The following is a 17,370-nucleotide window of genomic DNA, read 5'->3' as shown; positions in this document are numbered from 1 at the left end:
TTTCACACGCACTGCCCTAGAGGAGTGACTTCCCATCTGTGCAGCAGGACTGAAGAAGAAATTGACTAAGTATACACGCTGATTAGATTGTTTTCAAAAATAATACTATCTACTGTAAGGGCTAGAGTAAGATTTAGAACTAATCCTGCAGGAAAATACTGGGACGAATGAGACTTCACTAAAGACCTAACTAATAGGGAATCCTGTGAGGTTCTGAGGGGAAAAAAAACCAACTGTGCTATCCAAGACCCTTTCCCACACCCTAACAACACAGTTTACGAAGCTGTATTTTGCTGATCTATTTATGCCAGCACCAGCCTCCCTTTAAGCCAGACCAAAGGAATTTACTTCACTCAACAATTCCAAATACAAGGAAACGAGCAGCTTTATTTTTGTACGAACGATGGCTAGTTTAGCCGCGCAGTTCCACCAGCGGAACAGCACAGGTAAGCTCTCAGCTTTCCCTGAAAATAGAAAGGACCAAGCAAAGGGGTGGCAGGATTTCATGAAGTGTGAAGCACCGCAGGGCAGTGCTAACCCCGGGGAAGCGGCGGCAGCTCCCCACAGCAGGCCGGGCAGGAGGGAAACGCGCGGGAACGCGAGGGGAACGCTCTGCCCGCCCCGGGCTCGCGGCTGCGGGGCCGGGCGGCTCGGGGATGCCCCGCTGGGCCGGGCAGGGCAGGGCAGGGCAGGGCAGGGCAGGGCCCGGCCGCGCACTCGCACCCACCGGGCGCTCCAGGACGCGGGCGGGCACGGCGCGCCGCCGGCACGGTCCGTCCCGCGCGTCACCGCAGCAACCGCGCACCGCCCCGCGCATGCGCCAACACCGCCACCACCTACCCGCCAAACGCGCATGCGCAGTCCGAGGAGCCGCGCTGCCGCAGCCCCCGCCCTCACACAACCTGCGCAAGCGCAGTGAGAGGAGGCGCGCGTCGCCCCCTGGCGGACTAATCTCCCCAGCGCCGCGCTGTTCCTCAATGAATGGGGCGAGGGGGGAAGCGGCACCAGCCAATGGGGCGCAGGGGTGTGGCGCGCCACCCGAAAGGCATGTTGGGAGTTGTAGTTCTCTCTGACAGCCGCGCTATACGGGCCGGCGGCATCCACGACTACAGCCCCCAGGCGGCCGCGCGCGGCCGGTGCGCCCCGTCCCCCAATGACACTCGGGCGCAGCGCTGGAACGGCCGCAGTCGCGCCGCAGAGGTGACCTCGAGCAGCAGCACCCGCCGATCTCGCAGACATGGTCGGTACCGGGCCCCTCGCGTTCCTTCGGCTTGGGGCAGGGGCTGCCGGCAGGCGGAGGTGACCCCGAGATGGAGTCGCCCTGCCCGCCTGGCCGCGCTGCTCCCGGCAGAGCCCGCGGAGCGGGGCAGGGATGAGCTGGAGGTGGTCGTGCCGCCCGGAGCAGCCTGGCCTGGCCTGGCGGCTCGGCAGCCCCGCGGAGGCCGCGCCGCGGTGACCTTCCAGGAGGGGACGAGGGGTCGGTGGCGGGCTGGCGGCGGCTCTGCCTCTCCCCAGGGCCTTGCGGGGGAGGGCGGGATGTGTCCCCATCGGGATGGAGCGGGGCTGGCACTCCGCAGGGGCGATCGCGCCTTTTCCCGCCTGGCGACATTGCCTGCGGGAGATGGGGGCTGCCAGCGCCTTCGTGCGGGAGGCGGGAGAGGTGTCGGTGCGGTTCTGTGTTAGCTCAAGGGAAAGTGCTTGTGAAATGCCTGTGTTGGTCCATCCCTGCTTGCTGTCGGAAATCCAGCTGTTTGTTCAGACTCTCCTGATTGTCAGCGAGTCCTTCTAGTTCTGCCCTGAGGTTACACAGGTGAACTGCAGTGATTTGCTTTTTTACTGCACGGATAGATAAAAATACAAACCTGCACAGAAACCTTGCTTTCCTTTATGTGTTTTTCTAGATTCAATACCCTGTTATTCAAACGTTCACTGTTAGTATTTTGCAGTAGAAAGGATGCTTGCGTGCTCTTTAACTTGGCTTATTTCAGCTCTACCCTAAAAATACCAAAATCTATAAACTTTTCCACTCCTATTTAAAATACGGATTTACAGGAGTGACAACATTTAAACTAAACCAGCAAGTTTTAGTTTGTCTTTGAGCTTTCAGAACATTGGCTGGCATGGATATGCTGGTCTCACAGAGAGCTGCTGGGTATAACTTACTTAGATGTCCAGACTTTTCAGAATGTCACTGTTTTTATCTTGCCTTTGCTGTTCAAATTATGGATCTGGTGTTGGGCAGAGGCTTTACGTTTCTGAAATAAAATCATCTGCCTATCACTGCAATCACCACTAGCTCAATGAAATGGAAAAAGTTCTTAAGGGCACCTGTGTCAAGGTCATTCCTTAAGGAAGGAATGCCTTTGGAATTCCTTTGGTCTCTGAACGGCAGTGCTGATGGTGTTCCTTAGGTGCACAGCTGCCTCGCTGATACTTTCTGCTACATTTCTGAGCACTTTTGTTGTCACCACATCTCTGCTTTAAAGAAGGGAGAGCAAAGGGAAAGTTTCTTAGGCAGACTAAACTTTGGAAGAGATATAAGTTTATTTTAATGATAAAATCAGTCTTGTTAAGCAAGGTAGAATAGCTTAGTTGGCTGTAATATTCAGGAATAATGTTAAGTTTATGGTATTTTATAGACAAGTTATCACCAGTGATGTTTGTAGAGGTCTTTCATAACTGTAATTAGCGATGCAAAGTCTATCACTTGTGTAGTCAGGATGTTCCTGTGACAACATTTGATAGGTTGTGAGTTATCTTTTAGTTAACTCTGTGACCTCCTGAATCAGTTCTGCTGTGCAGTGCTGTTTGCAGGTGTAGCACTAATATTTTAGGCCTGCTGATATCAGCTGTAATCACAGACATAACTGAGGCACTGAGTTCTCAAACCAAGGTGTGTGGGGAAGGGCATTAAGCCCACAACTCCTTCATTTGATATTGGAGGCTTTGCTTTTATCTGTGATAGTTTAGGAGGAGGAGAAATCCTACTTTTGCTGGATTAGATGAAGAAGGGTACCTGGGAATGCAGTGTTCAGTTATTGGGATTTTTTTCCTTATCTTTTTCATCATTACTTCTGCTACTCTTCTTTTCCTAAAGCTTTTTAATTATACATTGGCTGAATGTGGAGTAGGGATGGCTTTGGAGCAAAGATAATGCAGTTAGTTGTTGTTTAATTTGTCCTCTAGTTCCTGTATACCTGAGAGTGAGTAGAGGTCACCCCTGTAGCTACCACAGCATGAAAGTCTTGCAGGAGCCAAGTCACGGGTTAAAGTGCCTGGGCATGAATGTCTGGAACCTACAACTTCTGTTGGGGAGCTTCTCATTTCCCTAGAAGGAGCCTCAGACACTCAATGAGACCCATTTTAATACAAGATATAAGATTTTTGGAGAGAATTTTCCACATTTTGTAAGAAGCACAGCATTTTTGGTTTGCTAATCCAGCTTCTGGATTTAAGAGAGAGCATGAAAGTTTTTTTGATCCTAAATACTCACAATTGGTGCAGGGGTAAAGGGATCTGGGGACTGTACTGAATCCAATGTGCTGGAGGTTTGAAGAGGAAAAACAAGTAGGCAGTACTTCTCGTTTTAGTTTAGCTCATGTTTTTTTCCTCCTCCAGCCCCAAATGGGGGGACAACAGGAAGGATGGTAGTAAGCAAACATAATTATGTAGAGAAGATGAAGCTGACTCATGACTGAAGGTTTGGGTTCTTTTTAAAGGCTAAATGCTAAGTTTGTCTCAGTAAAAAAAAACCAAATCGTCCTATCTCTAACCTTTTTATCTTCCACTCCTTCCCTCCTGTCGTTATGCTAAATACTCACCATAATGCTACTGGATAGATCAGATTAAATCAGATTAGCATATAAAGTGCATAGAGTGGAAAAAAAATCTCATGGACTTTACCCTTTTTGTGACAGTACTTCAGGAGAAAGAGCCTTAAAATCTTTGTTCCAGTCACTGGAAATTCAGAAATCAATTCACAATTGATTTCAGATACCATATAATGTAAAGAAAACACGTCCTACTGCTACCTGTGTGAGTTCTGGAGTAGCTTAACATGGAATCACTTTTTATGTCCTGCTGATGGGGATTTTGCCAGGCTGAGGTTTTGCAGCACTGTAACTTTCCAGTGCTTATTTTACTAACTAGTGTGGTTATCTGCCTTAAAAGAGTGTTCATTGTTCCATTTATATAAATAAAATGTAGATTCTTCTTAGAAACATACTGAGATGTTGGCTTTAAAATTTGATATGCATTTTAGTCCATGCTGCCCATGGTTGCTCAGATGTTATGGTACGTTTGCCTGCTCAAGAATAGAGAACCAAAACTAGTTTTGAGATCTAAGCCAGCAAGAATTGATTGTCTGCTTTTCTTCCCCCTCTGGGTGGAATTCGATGAAGTTAGAGGGGTGTGACTCATAGTAGGACAAGTTCAAAGGAAAATAGTGCAATTCAACACCATGTAACCGGTAGTCATGTAACCAGATATTTAAAGAATCATTCCCATAATGAAGGCCTGGTCTAAATCTGAAAGTGCAGTAGTTTATGCTACTTAGTTCATCATTTATGCTCCAATTTTATCTAGTATGTGATGATATGGGGTAGGTGGCCTCATTTTTTTAGTTACCTAACCACTAGCGTGATGCAGCTGTGCCTGGCTGATCACTTTTGCAGAGGGAATACACTCAATGCCCCATATGGTTTTCCTATAAATATCAGTGACAGGAATGTTGGTTGGAAAGGATCTGTAGAGGTCATACGGTCTGCCCTCTTTCCTACGTCAAGTCTGGAAGTTGTCCAGTCCAGCCTGACAGCAAGACTTTTGCCACTGATAGATCACGCCATAGGTGTTTCAGTCTGGACCTTGAAAACTGCCAGGGGTGAAGGTTGTACAGGCTCTCTGGATACCCTGTTCTGCTGCAGCAGTACCGCAAGATCAAGAGGTTTTTTCTTAATTTGTAGCAGTTGCACCCAGTGTTGCCATCTGCCTCTGCTGAGAGGTGTTGGGGAGTGTTATTTTTTAACACTGTGTGAAGGTGTGGTGAGCTGCTGTTAGATTCCCTCCTTATCCTCTGCCTTTCCAGACTATGTCCAGCACCCTCAGCCTCCTCTTACAGGACATGAACTCAGGTTGCCAAAACTGGACTCAGTATTCCATCTGCAACATCACCAGCACTGAGTGGAAGGCCTGTCTTTGCTCTGCAGCCTACACGTTTCATAATGTAGCCCAGAATGCAATTAAATAATTTCTTTCACATTCAGTTATGCCTGGTGTTTTATCTGTATCTCACATGATCATCTTTTAATTATTTGAAAAAGTGGGCTTGCCATTCCAGCAGGCTGGTCAGTCTGCTTGTTCCTGCCCCAGCCCTATTGCCTCTAGAGAAAAAGGAAAGTACAAATAACAAGCTTACAAAATACAGGGTTATGAATGTCCTTTAGGACGTGTTCCATTTTGATGGAATCACGGAATGCTTTGGTTTTTGAACAAACTTTTAAAAGTCATTGGTCCACCCCCTGCAGTGAACAGGGACATCTTCAACTAGACCAGGTTGTTCGGAGCCCTGTCCAGCTTGACCTTGAATGTTTCCAGGGGTGGGGCAACCACCACTTATCCAGACAATCTGTTCCAGTGCTTTGCCACCCTTATTGTAAAGTGTTTCTTTCTTATCTAAATCTCTCCTCTTTTAAAAAGCCATTGCCCTTTGTCATTCCACAACGGGCCCTACTAGAAAGTTTGTTGTAATCTTCTTTTAAAGTATCCTTTCGGTATTGGAAAGCCACCCTAAGGTCTCTCTGGAACCTTCTCTTCTCCAGGCTGAAACACTCAAACTCTCTCAGCCTTAAATTTTCGATATTGCATAATCTCTGGGTTTTTCCCAAGTTCTGCTTAATGAAATGGGGTTTTACTACAGGGCAAGCCACTTTCCCCCTCATATTTGCAATATAGTAACATGTTGGCAGTCTTCTCCCAGTCTTTTGGAGTTTAGGGTCAGTTTGACGATAGTTGTATTATGGATAGTACTGTCTGTATTTATTCATAATGCAGCTTTTGTCTGTGGATTAGTTAAGTTGCTGCCTAACAGTTCAGTGAGGCAATAGTTTTAAGTCCACTAAATTCTTTGGTTTCTGGCATTCTGTGAGTCTTTGGTTGCAAATAAGCACCTAAAATACTTAACAGGAACAGCCCTCAAAACTGAAAGAATCTGAAAACCAGTCAAGTGTCACAGCTTGTAAAACTTGTGTAGTAAATTTCAAATATGCATGGGCAATCTAAGGAGTGGGTGTATGTTGTATTATCTTACATTAACAAGGCAATGTTGTTAAAGGGAATGCAAAGTTTTTCAAATACATTGTTATTCCTGGCATTCTGCAAGTTTTCCAGGAGCTTTCCTTAAAACATTAAGGAATTTTTTTTGCAAGTGTGGTCTGTTTCTGTGAAAGCAAGCAGCAAAAATTGCGGGTGGTTCTAGCAGCCCCAGGAGCTGCGGCTGATCTGCCTTTAGGCACGTGCTTTCATCCTGCTTAAATAATCATAACCTTATTGCTGCAATAACTTAATTTTTAGCACTCAGGGGGTGTGAGGCTGAGGTGTGGAGCTGTGGGTAAGGCTGTGTGATTTCCTTGCAGGGTGAACCTGTCAGAGTGCTGGTGACTGGAGCTGCTGGGCAGATCGCTTACTCGCTGCTCTACAGCATTGCCAAGGGCGATGTCTTCGGCAAAGACCAGGTAATCCTCACACTGAATTGCACAGGAATAAATTAGGGGATGTCAGAACTGCAGGGCCTGAGACTGGTTTCCTCACAGACACTCAGAATGGTGTACCAGTATGAGAGTAATTTCTTTAAGTGGGGAGGATGGGAGTCCTGCTCTGTTACACAAGCTTTCAGTTGTTGGTTGTGCTGAAGTTGTTTCTTTTCTGCAGATGGGTTTTAAATCTTGCACGAGGTAACAGCAGAGTACAAGACAAATTCATTTTCAAAACAGATTGTGCCCAGCTTGCACTAAACCTTTTCTTTCTTTCCAGCCTCTTATTCTTGTGCTGCTGGACATCACTCCTATGATGACAGTGTTGGAAGGTGTGGTGATGGAGCTGCAGGACTGTGCTCTGCCGCTGCTCAGAGGTGGCCAAAAGAATTTTTTCTTATACCTACAAGATGCTGTAGTACAGCTGTTGCATTTATGAGTGCCTGTAGCTGGCAAGAAATTAGGCAGAAGAAAATGTCAGATGATCCTACCTTGGTTTTGTATTTTGTGGAAGATAATCAATTTAACTTAGCCTGTAAACTAGGAAGAATGACATCAAATAGGTTTTGTGAACAAAATTGATAATGAAGATACCTGGGTTAATATTATCTAACTCTGGGGTTTCAGCCTGGACAACAAGTTGTCAGATACTTGTGCATATGTGCATTGTATTCTGGCCCAGCCATTGAATATATATAATATATTATTTGCTATATTATATATATATATATTATTTATTGCTAAATTAAAAAAAACACCCGCTAATTTAGTCTTTAAAGTATCTTCTGTATAAAGACACAAAATAAAAAGTCACTCCTCAAGTCATGTAAACAAGTTGAGTTCTAATAGTTTAAACAAGCAGAAGAAAGAGAGTAAGTAGGTGTTAGTGTAATTACTATAATACATGACCAAAAAAAGCATGTAGGTACCAGGTCTTGTACAAAGCAAGTGTAATTACTATAATACATGACCAAAAAAAGCATGTAGGTACCAGGTCTTGTACAAATCAAACTTTTTTTGCTTTGAATTATTAAAGGAGAAGGAAAACTTCACTTGTCTTGGTTGGGACTTGCCACTGAAATTTTATCGTGAAAGTGAAGAAAAGCATATGTACTTATATGTATAATTTTAGATAGAGGCATGTGAAATGTATCTTTTCTACATATATTTCTCCTGTGTTTTCCACTTTAGATAAATATTTTTTATATAAAAACCATTTAATGGCAAGTATTTAATCTGTGGAGGTAGGGCCAAATGACTATACTTGTATTTTTGGAAGGGGGAGGTGGTGTTATTGTCAGATTAGATTATATACTATTTATGCAAGACAGAATATTCCTGTTAGCACTATGCCATGAGTATTTATCTTGCTGAATTCTTTTTCCCATTTTCTTTTTTTAGAGGTCATTCCAACAGACAAGGAGGAAGTTGCATTCAAAGACCTTGATGTAGCAATTCTGGTTGGCTCCATGCCAAGGAGAGAGGGCATGGAGAGGAAGGATTTACTGAAAGCAAATGTGAAAATTTTCAAGTCTCAGGGTGCAGCCTTGGACAAGTATGCCAAAAAGACTGTCAAGGTGAATATAGAAACTGAATTTAAAACATTAACTCTCTGTTATGTAGAGATCTGGATACATTTTAGAAGAATATTGCACAAGAAGGAGCCTGTTCATTGCAGGCATTCCTTCCCTTATGCCCTGGAAAATAGACCACAGTCAAGGCTAGATAAGAAACAGAATGTTAAATAGGTGGATGATTTAGTCATTAATTTGTCTGGTGAAAAAGGAGAGCCTTATATTGTATTGCTGTATTCCATGCATACTCTGAACTGGTTACCACCAATTCAAAAAACAACCCCACAAAACCATTAAAAAAAAAAAAAGTTTTGCTCATTATCTCTCTTCTCTGCAATTCTCAGGGAGAACTGAATTATCTCCATGCAGCTGCCTACTTCATATCCGTTTGTGTCCTTTAACATAATGACCCGTAACTTCAGTATCAATATGGAATTACAGTTGCACAAAAAATCGGCTTTATTTAGGTTGTTTGCATCTCATTCTTTGGAGCATTGGAAGGTTTTAATTGTTCTCTCTCAGATTCCTTCAGCACAGTTAATGGGATCATGTGGCTGGCTCTCCCACTGCTCCTAATCTCAGACCCAGACTCCGACTGTGCTTTGTAACTGACTTTTTAATGTCTACTTCCTCTGCTGATGAACTTCCTACTGCTTCTGAAGACTTGTTTGCTTCTTTATTCACTTGGAATAAAAACTATTAATGTAACTATTGCAGAGTAGTGGAAAATTTACTGAACTCGCTTTCAAAAGGGGGAATACAAAGGGAGGTTTGCAGATCATTGTGTGATTGAGAGTATATGGAGTATATAAGTCATTTGAGGCACAAATGAAGGATGAATAAAAATCAGTTTTGCATAGTAATAAATTGATCTAAGTTGAGGCAGTATTTTACTTCTGACTGCCTATGAACATTGAGATAAGTAACTGTTCTGGCTTTCTTAATTATAAAGCAATTCTATAAAGCAGTGGCAGCCAGTCCAGAAAGTGTTTAAAAGGGATTGGTGGCAAGTGTGCACATATCTTTCTTTCCCAATATCTGGCAGTATGAGGTTTGAAGCCAGGCTGTGGTCAGTGTACAGATCTCCCTAGAAGTCTTGTTCCCTTTCACATGGGATGCCAAGTTAAAGAAAATACCTACCTGAAAAATATTATTCTGTGCATTTATAGAAGACTGGGTTACTATGAACGACACACTTAGAAAACAATCTTGTTGAAGACAACCAAGAGATTAGAAAACTTAACTTTTAGATAGCTTCTTTGAAGGCCAAGCAATGTATTTCACCAGAGGGAGTTGTTTTGTAGAAATACCTACTCCATCTTTCCTTTTTTCATTTTTAGGTTGTGGTTGTTGGGAATCCAGCAAATACCAACTGCCTGATTGCATCAAAGTCAGCCCCATCGATACCAAAGGAAAACTTCAGCTGCTTAACTCGTTTGGATCACAACAGAGCCAAATCTCAGGTAAAAAGGGCCTATTCTGTTACCTCTGCTAAATACAAGCAGAGCAATGCTTTCAAAGCAGCCTGTGAGTTGAGAAGCTGAAGTCAATGCAATGAGCATCTTTGATTTCCAATTAGATTGCTCTGAAACTTGGTGTGACTGCCAATGATGTGAAGAATGTCATCATCTGGGGGAACCACTCCTCCACTCAGTATCCAGATGTTAACCATGCAAAGGTAAATGTGAAAGGAAAGGAAGTTGGAGTCTATGAAGCTATAAAAGATGACAGCTGGCTGAAGGGAGACTTTATCCTGGTAAGATACCTCTTTTTTTTCTTTTTTTAATGGTCATTCTGTGCTTGTGATTTCTCCTAACCTCATCTGAAACTGTGTAACTGACTGACTTGGCGAAGCAGCTCTTCTCTCTCACTAGAATAAGCATCTTCAGATATCTTGTTGCTATCAGATACTTGATCTCCAAAAACTCAAGGCAGGAAAGCCTATATAAATTCTGCTAGAAAAATCCAATTGGAATGAAAGATGGTTCAGCAAAGAGTTTTGATTACTGCTCAGGTGAAACTTGTCTGACACAGAAGCACCATTGCCATTTCACTACAGTGACTTTTTGTATGTGTAGGATGATCCATTTGCTGCTCCCCACCCACCAGAAAAGGCCAGCAGCTTTTTCCCTGTTCCTACATGTGCACACACACACACTTTCCAATTCTAAATCTGTGGCATCATCAGTACAATTTCTGAAAAGTAATACAAAAAATGCCTGCAAATGTCTTAATGTAGGGTAGTAATAAATAATAATGTAGGTTTGTAAAACAAAATAATGGTATTAATTGATCAAGAGCACAGGCCACCTAAGTGGAATATAAAGGGAAATGGGTTACTAAAGCCCTAGATGAATAAAACTTTACCAAAACTATTAAAAACAAGTACTTCACATTGGTATTCAGCAGAAGACCTTAATTGACAGTGTGTTGCTCAAGACATCTGTTACTGTTGATGCCCATGAAGTCACTTGGTGGGAATAGCTTAAGACATCTGGTTGGCATGAGAGAAGTCAACTAGCTGTAAAGCTTAGGAATGAGCCTCTGAAACATTCTGTTGCAAAACTCTTCTAGATTGTATTTCTGGATTGTATGCCATGTTTGTTTGGTGAAAGAACTGTATCTTCACTGATAAAATTATTTAATTACATACAATGGTCTTTCTTGGTGGCATTTACTAACAGCATGTAAACCAAGCCATGATTTTGCTGCTTTACAATTTAGTTATGGGTTTTTTTTCTTAATTGCAGACTGTTCAGCAACGTGGAGCAGCTGTTATTAAGGCCAGGAAGCTGTCCAGTGCCATGTCAGCTGCCAAAGCCATCTGTGACCATGTGAGGGACATCTGGTTTGGCACTCCAGCGGTAAGATGTGGCTCTTGAGTAAGTGCTTGTTTGCCTAATGCTTTGATTGCATGCCCATGTCATTGACCTCAGGTGTATGTGTGTTCAGAGGAAAGAGTCTGTCCTTTTGTGGAGCCAGGTGTGTCATAGGAGACAGAAGATACCAAAAATTACCAAAATTTTGCTTGCTTCTAGGAGTGAAAAAATGTGTTTATCTCTTACTTTTCTGGTTTCAGGGGGAATTTGTTTCGATGGGAGTAATTTCTGATGGCAATTCTTATGGTGTTCCTGAAGACTTGCTATATTCATTCCCTGTTGTGATCAAGGTACCTAGGCTGTATTTAAATCCATGTATCTTCTGCATGACCTATTAAACTGTCATGTGAGCTCCTTAACAGCAGTGTGGGACTGCAGTTGCTGGGATGTGGGGGTTTGGAGTCTTTCACAGAGAGATCTCTTATTAACCAAATAAGAACTCGATTGTCAGCTAAGTGCTGGTAGAAAAGCAGAATCTGACATGATTAGCTGGTGCTGGCTGCATTCTTTATGTGAAATAAAATTAACTGCTGCCTGATACAGTTTTTAAGGCCATAAGCTTTGTTTGTATGCTGCAAAGCTGTTTTAATGCAGACTGAATGAAGCCTGTTCTTACATCGAGGCCTTTTTATTTGCTTGTTTTCAATCAGGACAAGACCTGGAAATTTGTTGAGGGTCTTCCTATTAATGATTTTTCTCGTGAGAAGATGGATCTTACTGCTAAGGAATTAGCTGAAGAGAAGGAGACTGCTGTGGAATTCCTCTCCAGTGCATGACTAAGTCAGGAGGAAATTCAAAACCATTTAAGAGTGGAAGAATCGAAAAGCCGTCTGTAGATCTGCTACCAAACACTATTACTGTATCCAAGTCAACTGTCCGTGGCCATTGTGCATTTTAAAGTTCATATGCTTACTGGTACTGTGGTGCCTCTTGAGTTATTAGCAAAATGTTATTAAAGAAGTAAAACTAGTTTGTTGACCAAAGTTTTTGTCTGTTCAATACTAGTTGCTTTTTGTGTACGGTACAGAATAATTGTTTGCCTTGGCTGCTAACGCACAATCTGAGTTTTGATTAGAATTTGGCACTACTGAAACACGTCCTAGTCAGTGATCACTTTAGCATCCTATGTGTCAACTGAAAATTAAATTAGAATGCCAGTGGTTCTCCTTGAACCGGTAGTTCAGTGACTCAAATCTATCACTGGACAGATTTCAAGTACACACAGTTCGCTCTGATCCTGCTTACAATGTTTGTCAATAGAAATATTAAAAGTTGCTCAATCAGATAATGGCTAAGAGTAGTCTGTTGCACTTTATTTGCATGTTTTAGTTATGTAACTAACAAAGTTTGATAGTACAAGATAAAAAAAAAAACCCTGAAAGCCTATTTTAAGAAACTGAAGGAAAGTAGTTTTAATGATTAACAACTTTATTGATTACTAGCATTTCCCTTTGCGTAAGTTGTCTGTCCTGTTCTAATACAAGTTTCTGCCTTGTACTAAAGTAAATCTTGGTCTGTCATATCTGGAGTCATCTCATTTTTCTTTTTTGGTTTGTTTGCATTTAATGAGGATTTGAGAAACAGAGTTTCTTTGACCAGAAAATGAAAGATTAAACGGAATTATAACCAAATTGAATGGTTTCTTTCAGGATTTACCAGCCAGAATATAAAATAAGTCAGCACACATCAGTAAGCTTATCCATAAAAATAAGTCTGTTCTCAGAATATTACTGTACCTATTAAGTGCAGTGACAATGATGCAGCAGAGACTTATTTTGCATAGAGGTGAAAGGGGAAAGAAGCATTTCAGAAAATGGGAATGTGCTGCAGCACAGGACAGCTGGGACAGGGCACAGTGAGTGAATGCCATGAATGCTTATGAAGCAGCTGTTGCAAGAATTTATGCATTCTGCAGTCTTAGGAGTAGACAGGAAGTATACACAGTTGTATTTTTTCACTGTTTTTCTCATTCCTCTGAGCCCCTTTAGAGTTTAGTTGTCAGGAGAAAATTTCATACACCTGTCTTTTCATGACAGTTTGGGCACTTCTGCAGAAATTAGGGAGGGAAGGAAAGCTGCCAGTGTGTTGACTGCCTTCCAGTGTTCCATGCAAAGTCAGTAAAATCTCATTTCACCATGAGCTCAGGGACCAAAGGAATTCATTGCAGTAATTACCATGCTACAGGTTATTCTTAAATTAAGGTGTTTTGCAGTGAGTGTTACAGGAGATGGCTCCAGTGCACACTGGTACTTGGTATAAAAGTGCTGAATAAAGGAAAAAGTGCGCATCTATGCTTGATAAACAATAAGGGATGATAAATGCTGCTGGTGTGCAGTGTACTTTGTGCCATACTTACTGTAGCATCACAATGTAGAGAAGAAGCTTTAAAAAAGGAAATCTGGAAGATCTGGCTCTTCAGGGGTTTTTTGATCTCTGTTTTAAAGCAGCCTTCTGCTGGAAACAACTCACTTGTTGTAAAGTAATGCTTCTAAGAATGTATCAGAACAATTGCATAGTTAACCTCAGTGCTTGATAGGGTATCTCTCATGCTACACTGAACTCAACAGTTGCACTAACATTTAACTCCTCATGCTGAGTTTGAAGCACTGTTTCTGTTCCCTCACATTCCCATGAACCAGTTCGACAGCAAATCTCTCATCTGCTCATTGTCCAAACGCTTCACCATCCTGCTACTTACAAACTACCACGTGGTGGATATTCTTTGTATTGGAAGTTACTCTCCAATTACTGATGAGGTATTTTCAAAATACAGACTCTTTCTGTCCAGGAAGGGATTTCACATTCACTCTTTACTTGGTTACTTCTCCACTAGAACAAAAGTTAGGACTTAAAGCAGCAACTCCTCAGTGAGTGCAAACAAGAATTCTTTGAGAAACAAATCTTGGGGGAGATTAGGGCTGGAATTGTCAGCTCCACTTCTGGAAGGTTTCTAGATGGAGCAGCTGAGCAGATCAGGGCTCCTGACTGAGTCTGTGTCAGCAGAAAGGCTCCCAGGGAAGGCTGGAAAGTGTTCAGCCTGACTGGCATGTCTTGTCATGGAGCACCAAATCCCTGCAACCCAAATTCTCCTTTCGTGCTCCTGAAAGCTGCACAAGGCAGGCTGCTAATCTGATCTCTTTGTGCTTTCTTGACAGCTTTCCACTCCCAGCAAGAATTATTTTGAGAGGGAGAAGAAATAAAGCTTTTCCCCAAATGAACAAAAAACTGATTCCAATTTTGTCTTGCATCATCTTTCTTCTCCCAGTGCAGCTATTCCTGTTATTTCTTACAGTAACTCAGGTGAAGTTGGAAACTCCAGATCTAACAGATGAATCTGATTTTACATTATATTGATACTCACCACAGAGCTTTGCCCCTGGGTGGAGTTATAAGGCATCACATCATATCAATTTAATAGGTTTGAATCCCCCTTTCCTCAAGCAAAGGCAGGAGAACTCTGGCAAGTGCTTTCAGAGCACCGGGTTTACAAAACAGCAAAGATGGCCTTAGCTACACCTCAGTAGTAATAAAAGAGGAAATTACATAAATGTAACTATTTGCAGCTTAAAGAGCAGATATTTTAAGTTCAAACACCACTTTTTATTAAAAAAAAATTCCAACAGCTCTTTAAGTGGCAGCTTTGCATAGCAGCATGATAAATGCTACTGAATTAGAACAGAGGCTGAGCAGTCAGTTGCTTTAAATAACACACTGTTACTGCAGGTAAATGGAGAAATGAACAGATAGAGATGCAGTCTTCAGCATAGCCAGAAATAAGCCCATTTTTTTGGTTTTACAGAATCTTTAATTAATTCATTACCAAAAACCTAATTGCACAGACGCTTTCTTTTTTCAAGTCTGCTAACCATAATCATCAATGCCAAGACCACATTAAATCCTAAATAAATAGTTAAATAAATAAATAAATAAATGCAAATAAAAATAATTTTACAATGCAAGTTTTCTTGGAGCCTCCAGATGGAGCTAGTAGAGAGGAAGTCACACTGGGAAAACTTTTTTTTCCCCTCAACCTGTGAGCCTGGAGAACAAATACCTGTCCACGAGATCTTAACTGGAGAAATCCAGTGTGCTGCTTTTGTGGGCTTTCAAGACAAAAGCATAAATCCTCCTCATTATGAAATACCATCACGAGAAACCCAAACACTGTTTGGTAACCTCTCTTTGGTGTGGTCTGGTGGTGCTGCTGGTGCAGAGCAGAGCATGATAAACATCTGCCTTTCCTGAGAAGCAGGAGCTCTGCCTTCCTGAGGAGACATGAAGGAAATGAGCCAGAGGCCAGCTCTGTGGGTTTAGGGCTTGTTGATACTGCTGAGTGGAAATACCTGGAGCAGGGAGGAGCCATTCCTATTTGTCTCTGCAAAGCCACAGGAGATGAAGTTGGCTTTTCTTGGCAAGTGCCAGGCCATTCATCTGCAAGTTGCACAAACAGAGAAATAATTATTACAAACTCCTTGTATGCTGTACTCCTGTCTAGCTGCATCACTGTGAAACCAGACATGGGGTAAATTAGGGTTCTTGTTAGTGCCCAGGCTGGTAACAGTGAAATCTGGGGAAGTGTTTGATCTCAGCTGTCACAAACCAAATCCCCATGAGTGAATCCCTGGCAGCATCCCCAGTGCCTCCATCCCCTGCCCCCTGTGAGGTTAACCTGGTGTTTATAGACTCACCTGCACTGGCCCAGCAGGAGAAGACAGTAGCCAAGCACTGCTGGTTAGGGGCATCTGAAAGGGTGGGTTGGTTCAAACTGAACCACTTATAATTTCACTTGTTAGAAGAGTGGGTCCCTTGCAGTTCCTACCTCCAAATTTGACTTCATGCCTCTGCTTCCAGCTGTCCCACTGGCAGATAAAATACTTTGCAGAGGTGATCCCTGGAGGCAAACCGAGGGTGTCACTTGAACCACGAGGTGTCCCCACAGGGCAGCTGCATGGCCTTGGGGAGGACTCTGGGGGGAAGCCACAAGAGAAGACTCAGCTCTGCAGTGCTGAGCATGAAGTTCTGACTTTTTTATTTTTCCTCTTTTTAGATTTTTTTTTTTAGTGGTGAATGTCTGGTTTTGGCTTATGCTAGAAACAGTGCTCCCCTTCCATCTGTGGAAAAAAGATCCAATCTTTCCCAGTCTCCCTAGGACCACTAGCTGGAGTAGGTGCAATGTAGGTGTAGAGGAAAGCAGAAGTTCCATTTTCCTTGTCCTTCTCTAGTCCCACTGCTCTGCTGTTCTCAGTGCCTGACAGGCACAGAAGTGATCTAGAAAAATGATGCTTCTTGGCCAAGCAGTAACTTCCCCAAAAGTGATCATTTTGGTACAGATTTTGGTACAGAAAGTGTCCATCCTAATTCCTGGTCTTTTCATCCAGAGAGTAAAAGGGCTAATTAATGCTAATTAACTCCTCATGGTGATGACAGCCAATGGGTCTTGAGGGTACCAGTTCTTGCTGCTATATGGTCATTTCTACAAGGTGAGATTAGGAAGATTTCCCTTTGTGTCACAAAATATGCAGAATTTTTGCCTTTTTCTGAGCAGCTCTCAGGCAGAGAGGACAGCAGAAGCAAGAGCTCTTCGTGAAGCTTTCTGCTATTTGGTGGACAAAACCAAAAGCACCACCATGATGTGAAACCAGCCTTTTCCCTTCTTTTGCTTTTCACCCAAGCTCAGAAATGACATGGTTTTTTTTGGTTCACAGATGATGGAATAAAACCCCAGAAATTTTATTTCTTTTTTGGTAAAGGGGAGAAAAAGAAGGTGTCTCATGGTTTCTATATTTACACTTGGCTATTGGGTCTTCCATCCTTCCTGCTTTTAACTGAATGAGGTTATTATTCTAAAATATAACACAGGGGTTGGCTGAGAGTGGTGCTCTTCAGCACTGGTTGTTTTCTCTTCCAGACTAGAGAAGTCAACAGAAAGAAAATCTGTCAAAAAGACAAAAAAAAATGCCTGCAAAAAAGCCCCCTACAAGCTGCCTGCATTGAGACAGGGCTCAGAGCAACCTCTGCTCAAAGTCCACGGTCTTTCACCCTGGTTCTTTAACCCAGGTAATGACCTTGGCCACAGGATAAGCGGGCTTATCTTGGCCCTTGGCATGGAAATTGCTGACAGGGAATACAGGGAGCTGAAGGCACACAAGTTAACTGCTGTCCTCCATCAGC

The 17,370-nt window shown here is 42.6% G+C and overlaps 1 protein-coding gene and 1 long non-coding RNA gene across 2 annotated transcripts; one reads left to right on the top strand and one right to left on the bottom strand.

The window, feature by feature from the left end:
• Positions 1-1,099: 1,099 nt before the first annotated feature.
• On the top strand, positions 1,100-12,182 carry MDH1 (malate dehydrogenase 1). The gene is made up of 9 exons (XM_085054339.1): positions 1,100-1,240; positions 6,630-6,728; positions 7,027-7,123; positions 8,148-8,323; positions 9,661-9,783; positions 9,900-10,076; positions 11,071-11,184; positions 11,400-11,489; positions 11,850-12,182. Exons 1-9 carry the CDS (start codon positions 1,238-1,240, stop codon positions 11,973-11,975), a joined length of 1,005 nt encoding a protein of 334 aa, XP_084910465.1. The 5' UTR covers positions 1,100-1,237; the 3' UTR covers positions 11,976-12,182.
• A 2,595-nt stretch (positions 12,183-14,777) lies between these two features.
• On the bottom strand, positions 14,778-16,158 carry LOC146439014 (uncharacterized). The gene is made up of 2 exons (XR_014850636.1): positions 15,888-16,158; positions 14,778-15,630 (listed from the first exon to the last, which is right to left on the bottom strand). It is a non-coding gene; the product is annotated as an uncharacterized LOC146439014 (long non-coding RNA).
• Between the last annotated feature and the right edge of the window lie 1,212 nt (positions 16,159-17,370).

This window comes from Lichenostomus cassidix, chromosome 3, assembly GCF_008360975.1.
Source record: "Lichenostomus cassidix isolate B80296 chromosome 3, HeHo_3.0, whole genome shotgun sequence".
NCBI classification, from domain to species: Eukaryota; Metazoa; Chordata; class Aves; order Passeriformes; family Meliphagidae; genus Lichenostomus; species Lichenostomus cassidix.
This window is presented reverse-complemented; position numbering and strand designations above follow the sequence as displayed.

Bases quoted from the DNA above. Each gene is read 5' to 3' on its own strand.
- MDH1 (XM_085054339.1), top strand. The intron at 10,077-11,070 runs GTAAGATACCTC...TCTTAATTGCAG, and splicing joins TGAAGGGAGACTTTATCCTG to ACTGTTCAGCAACGTGGAGC. The intron at 11,490-11,849 runs GTACCTAGGCTG...GTTTTCAATCAG, and splicing joins CATTCCCTGTTGTGATCAAG to GACAAGACCTGGAAATTTGT.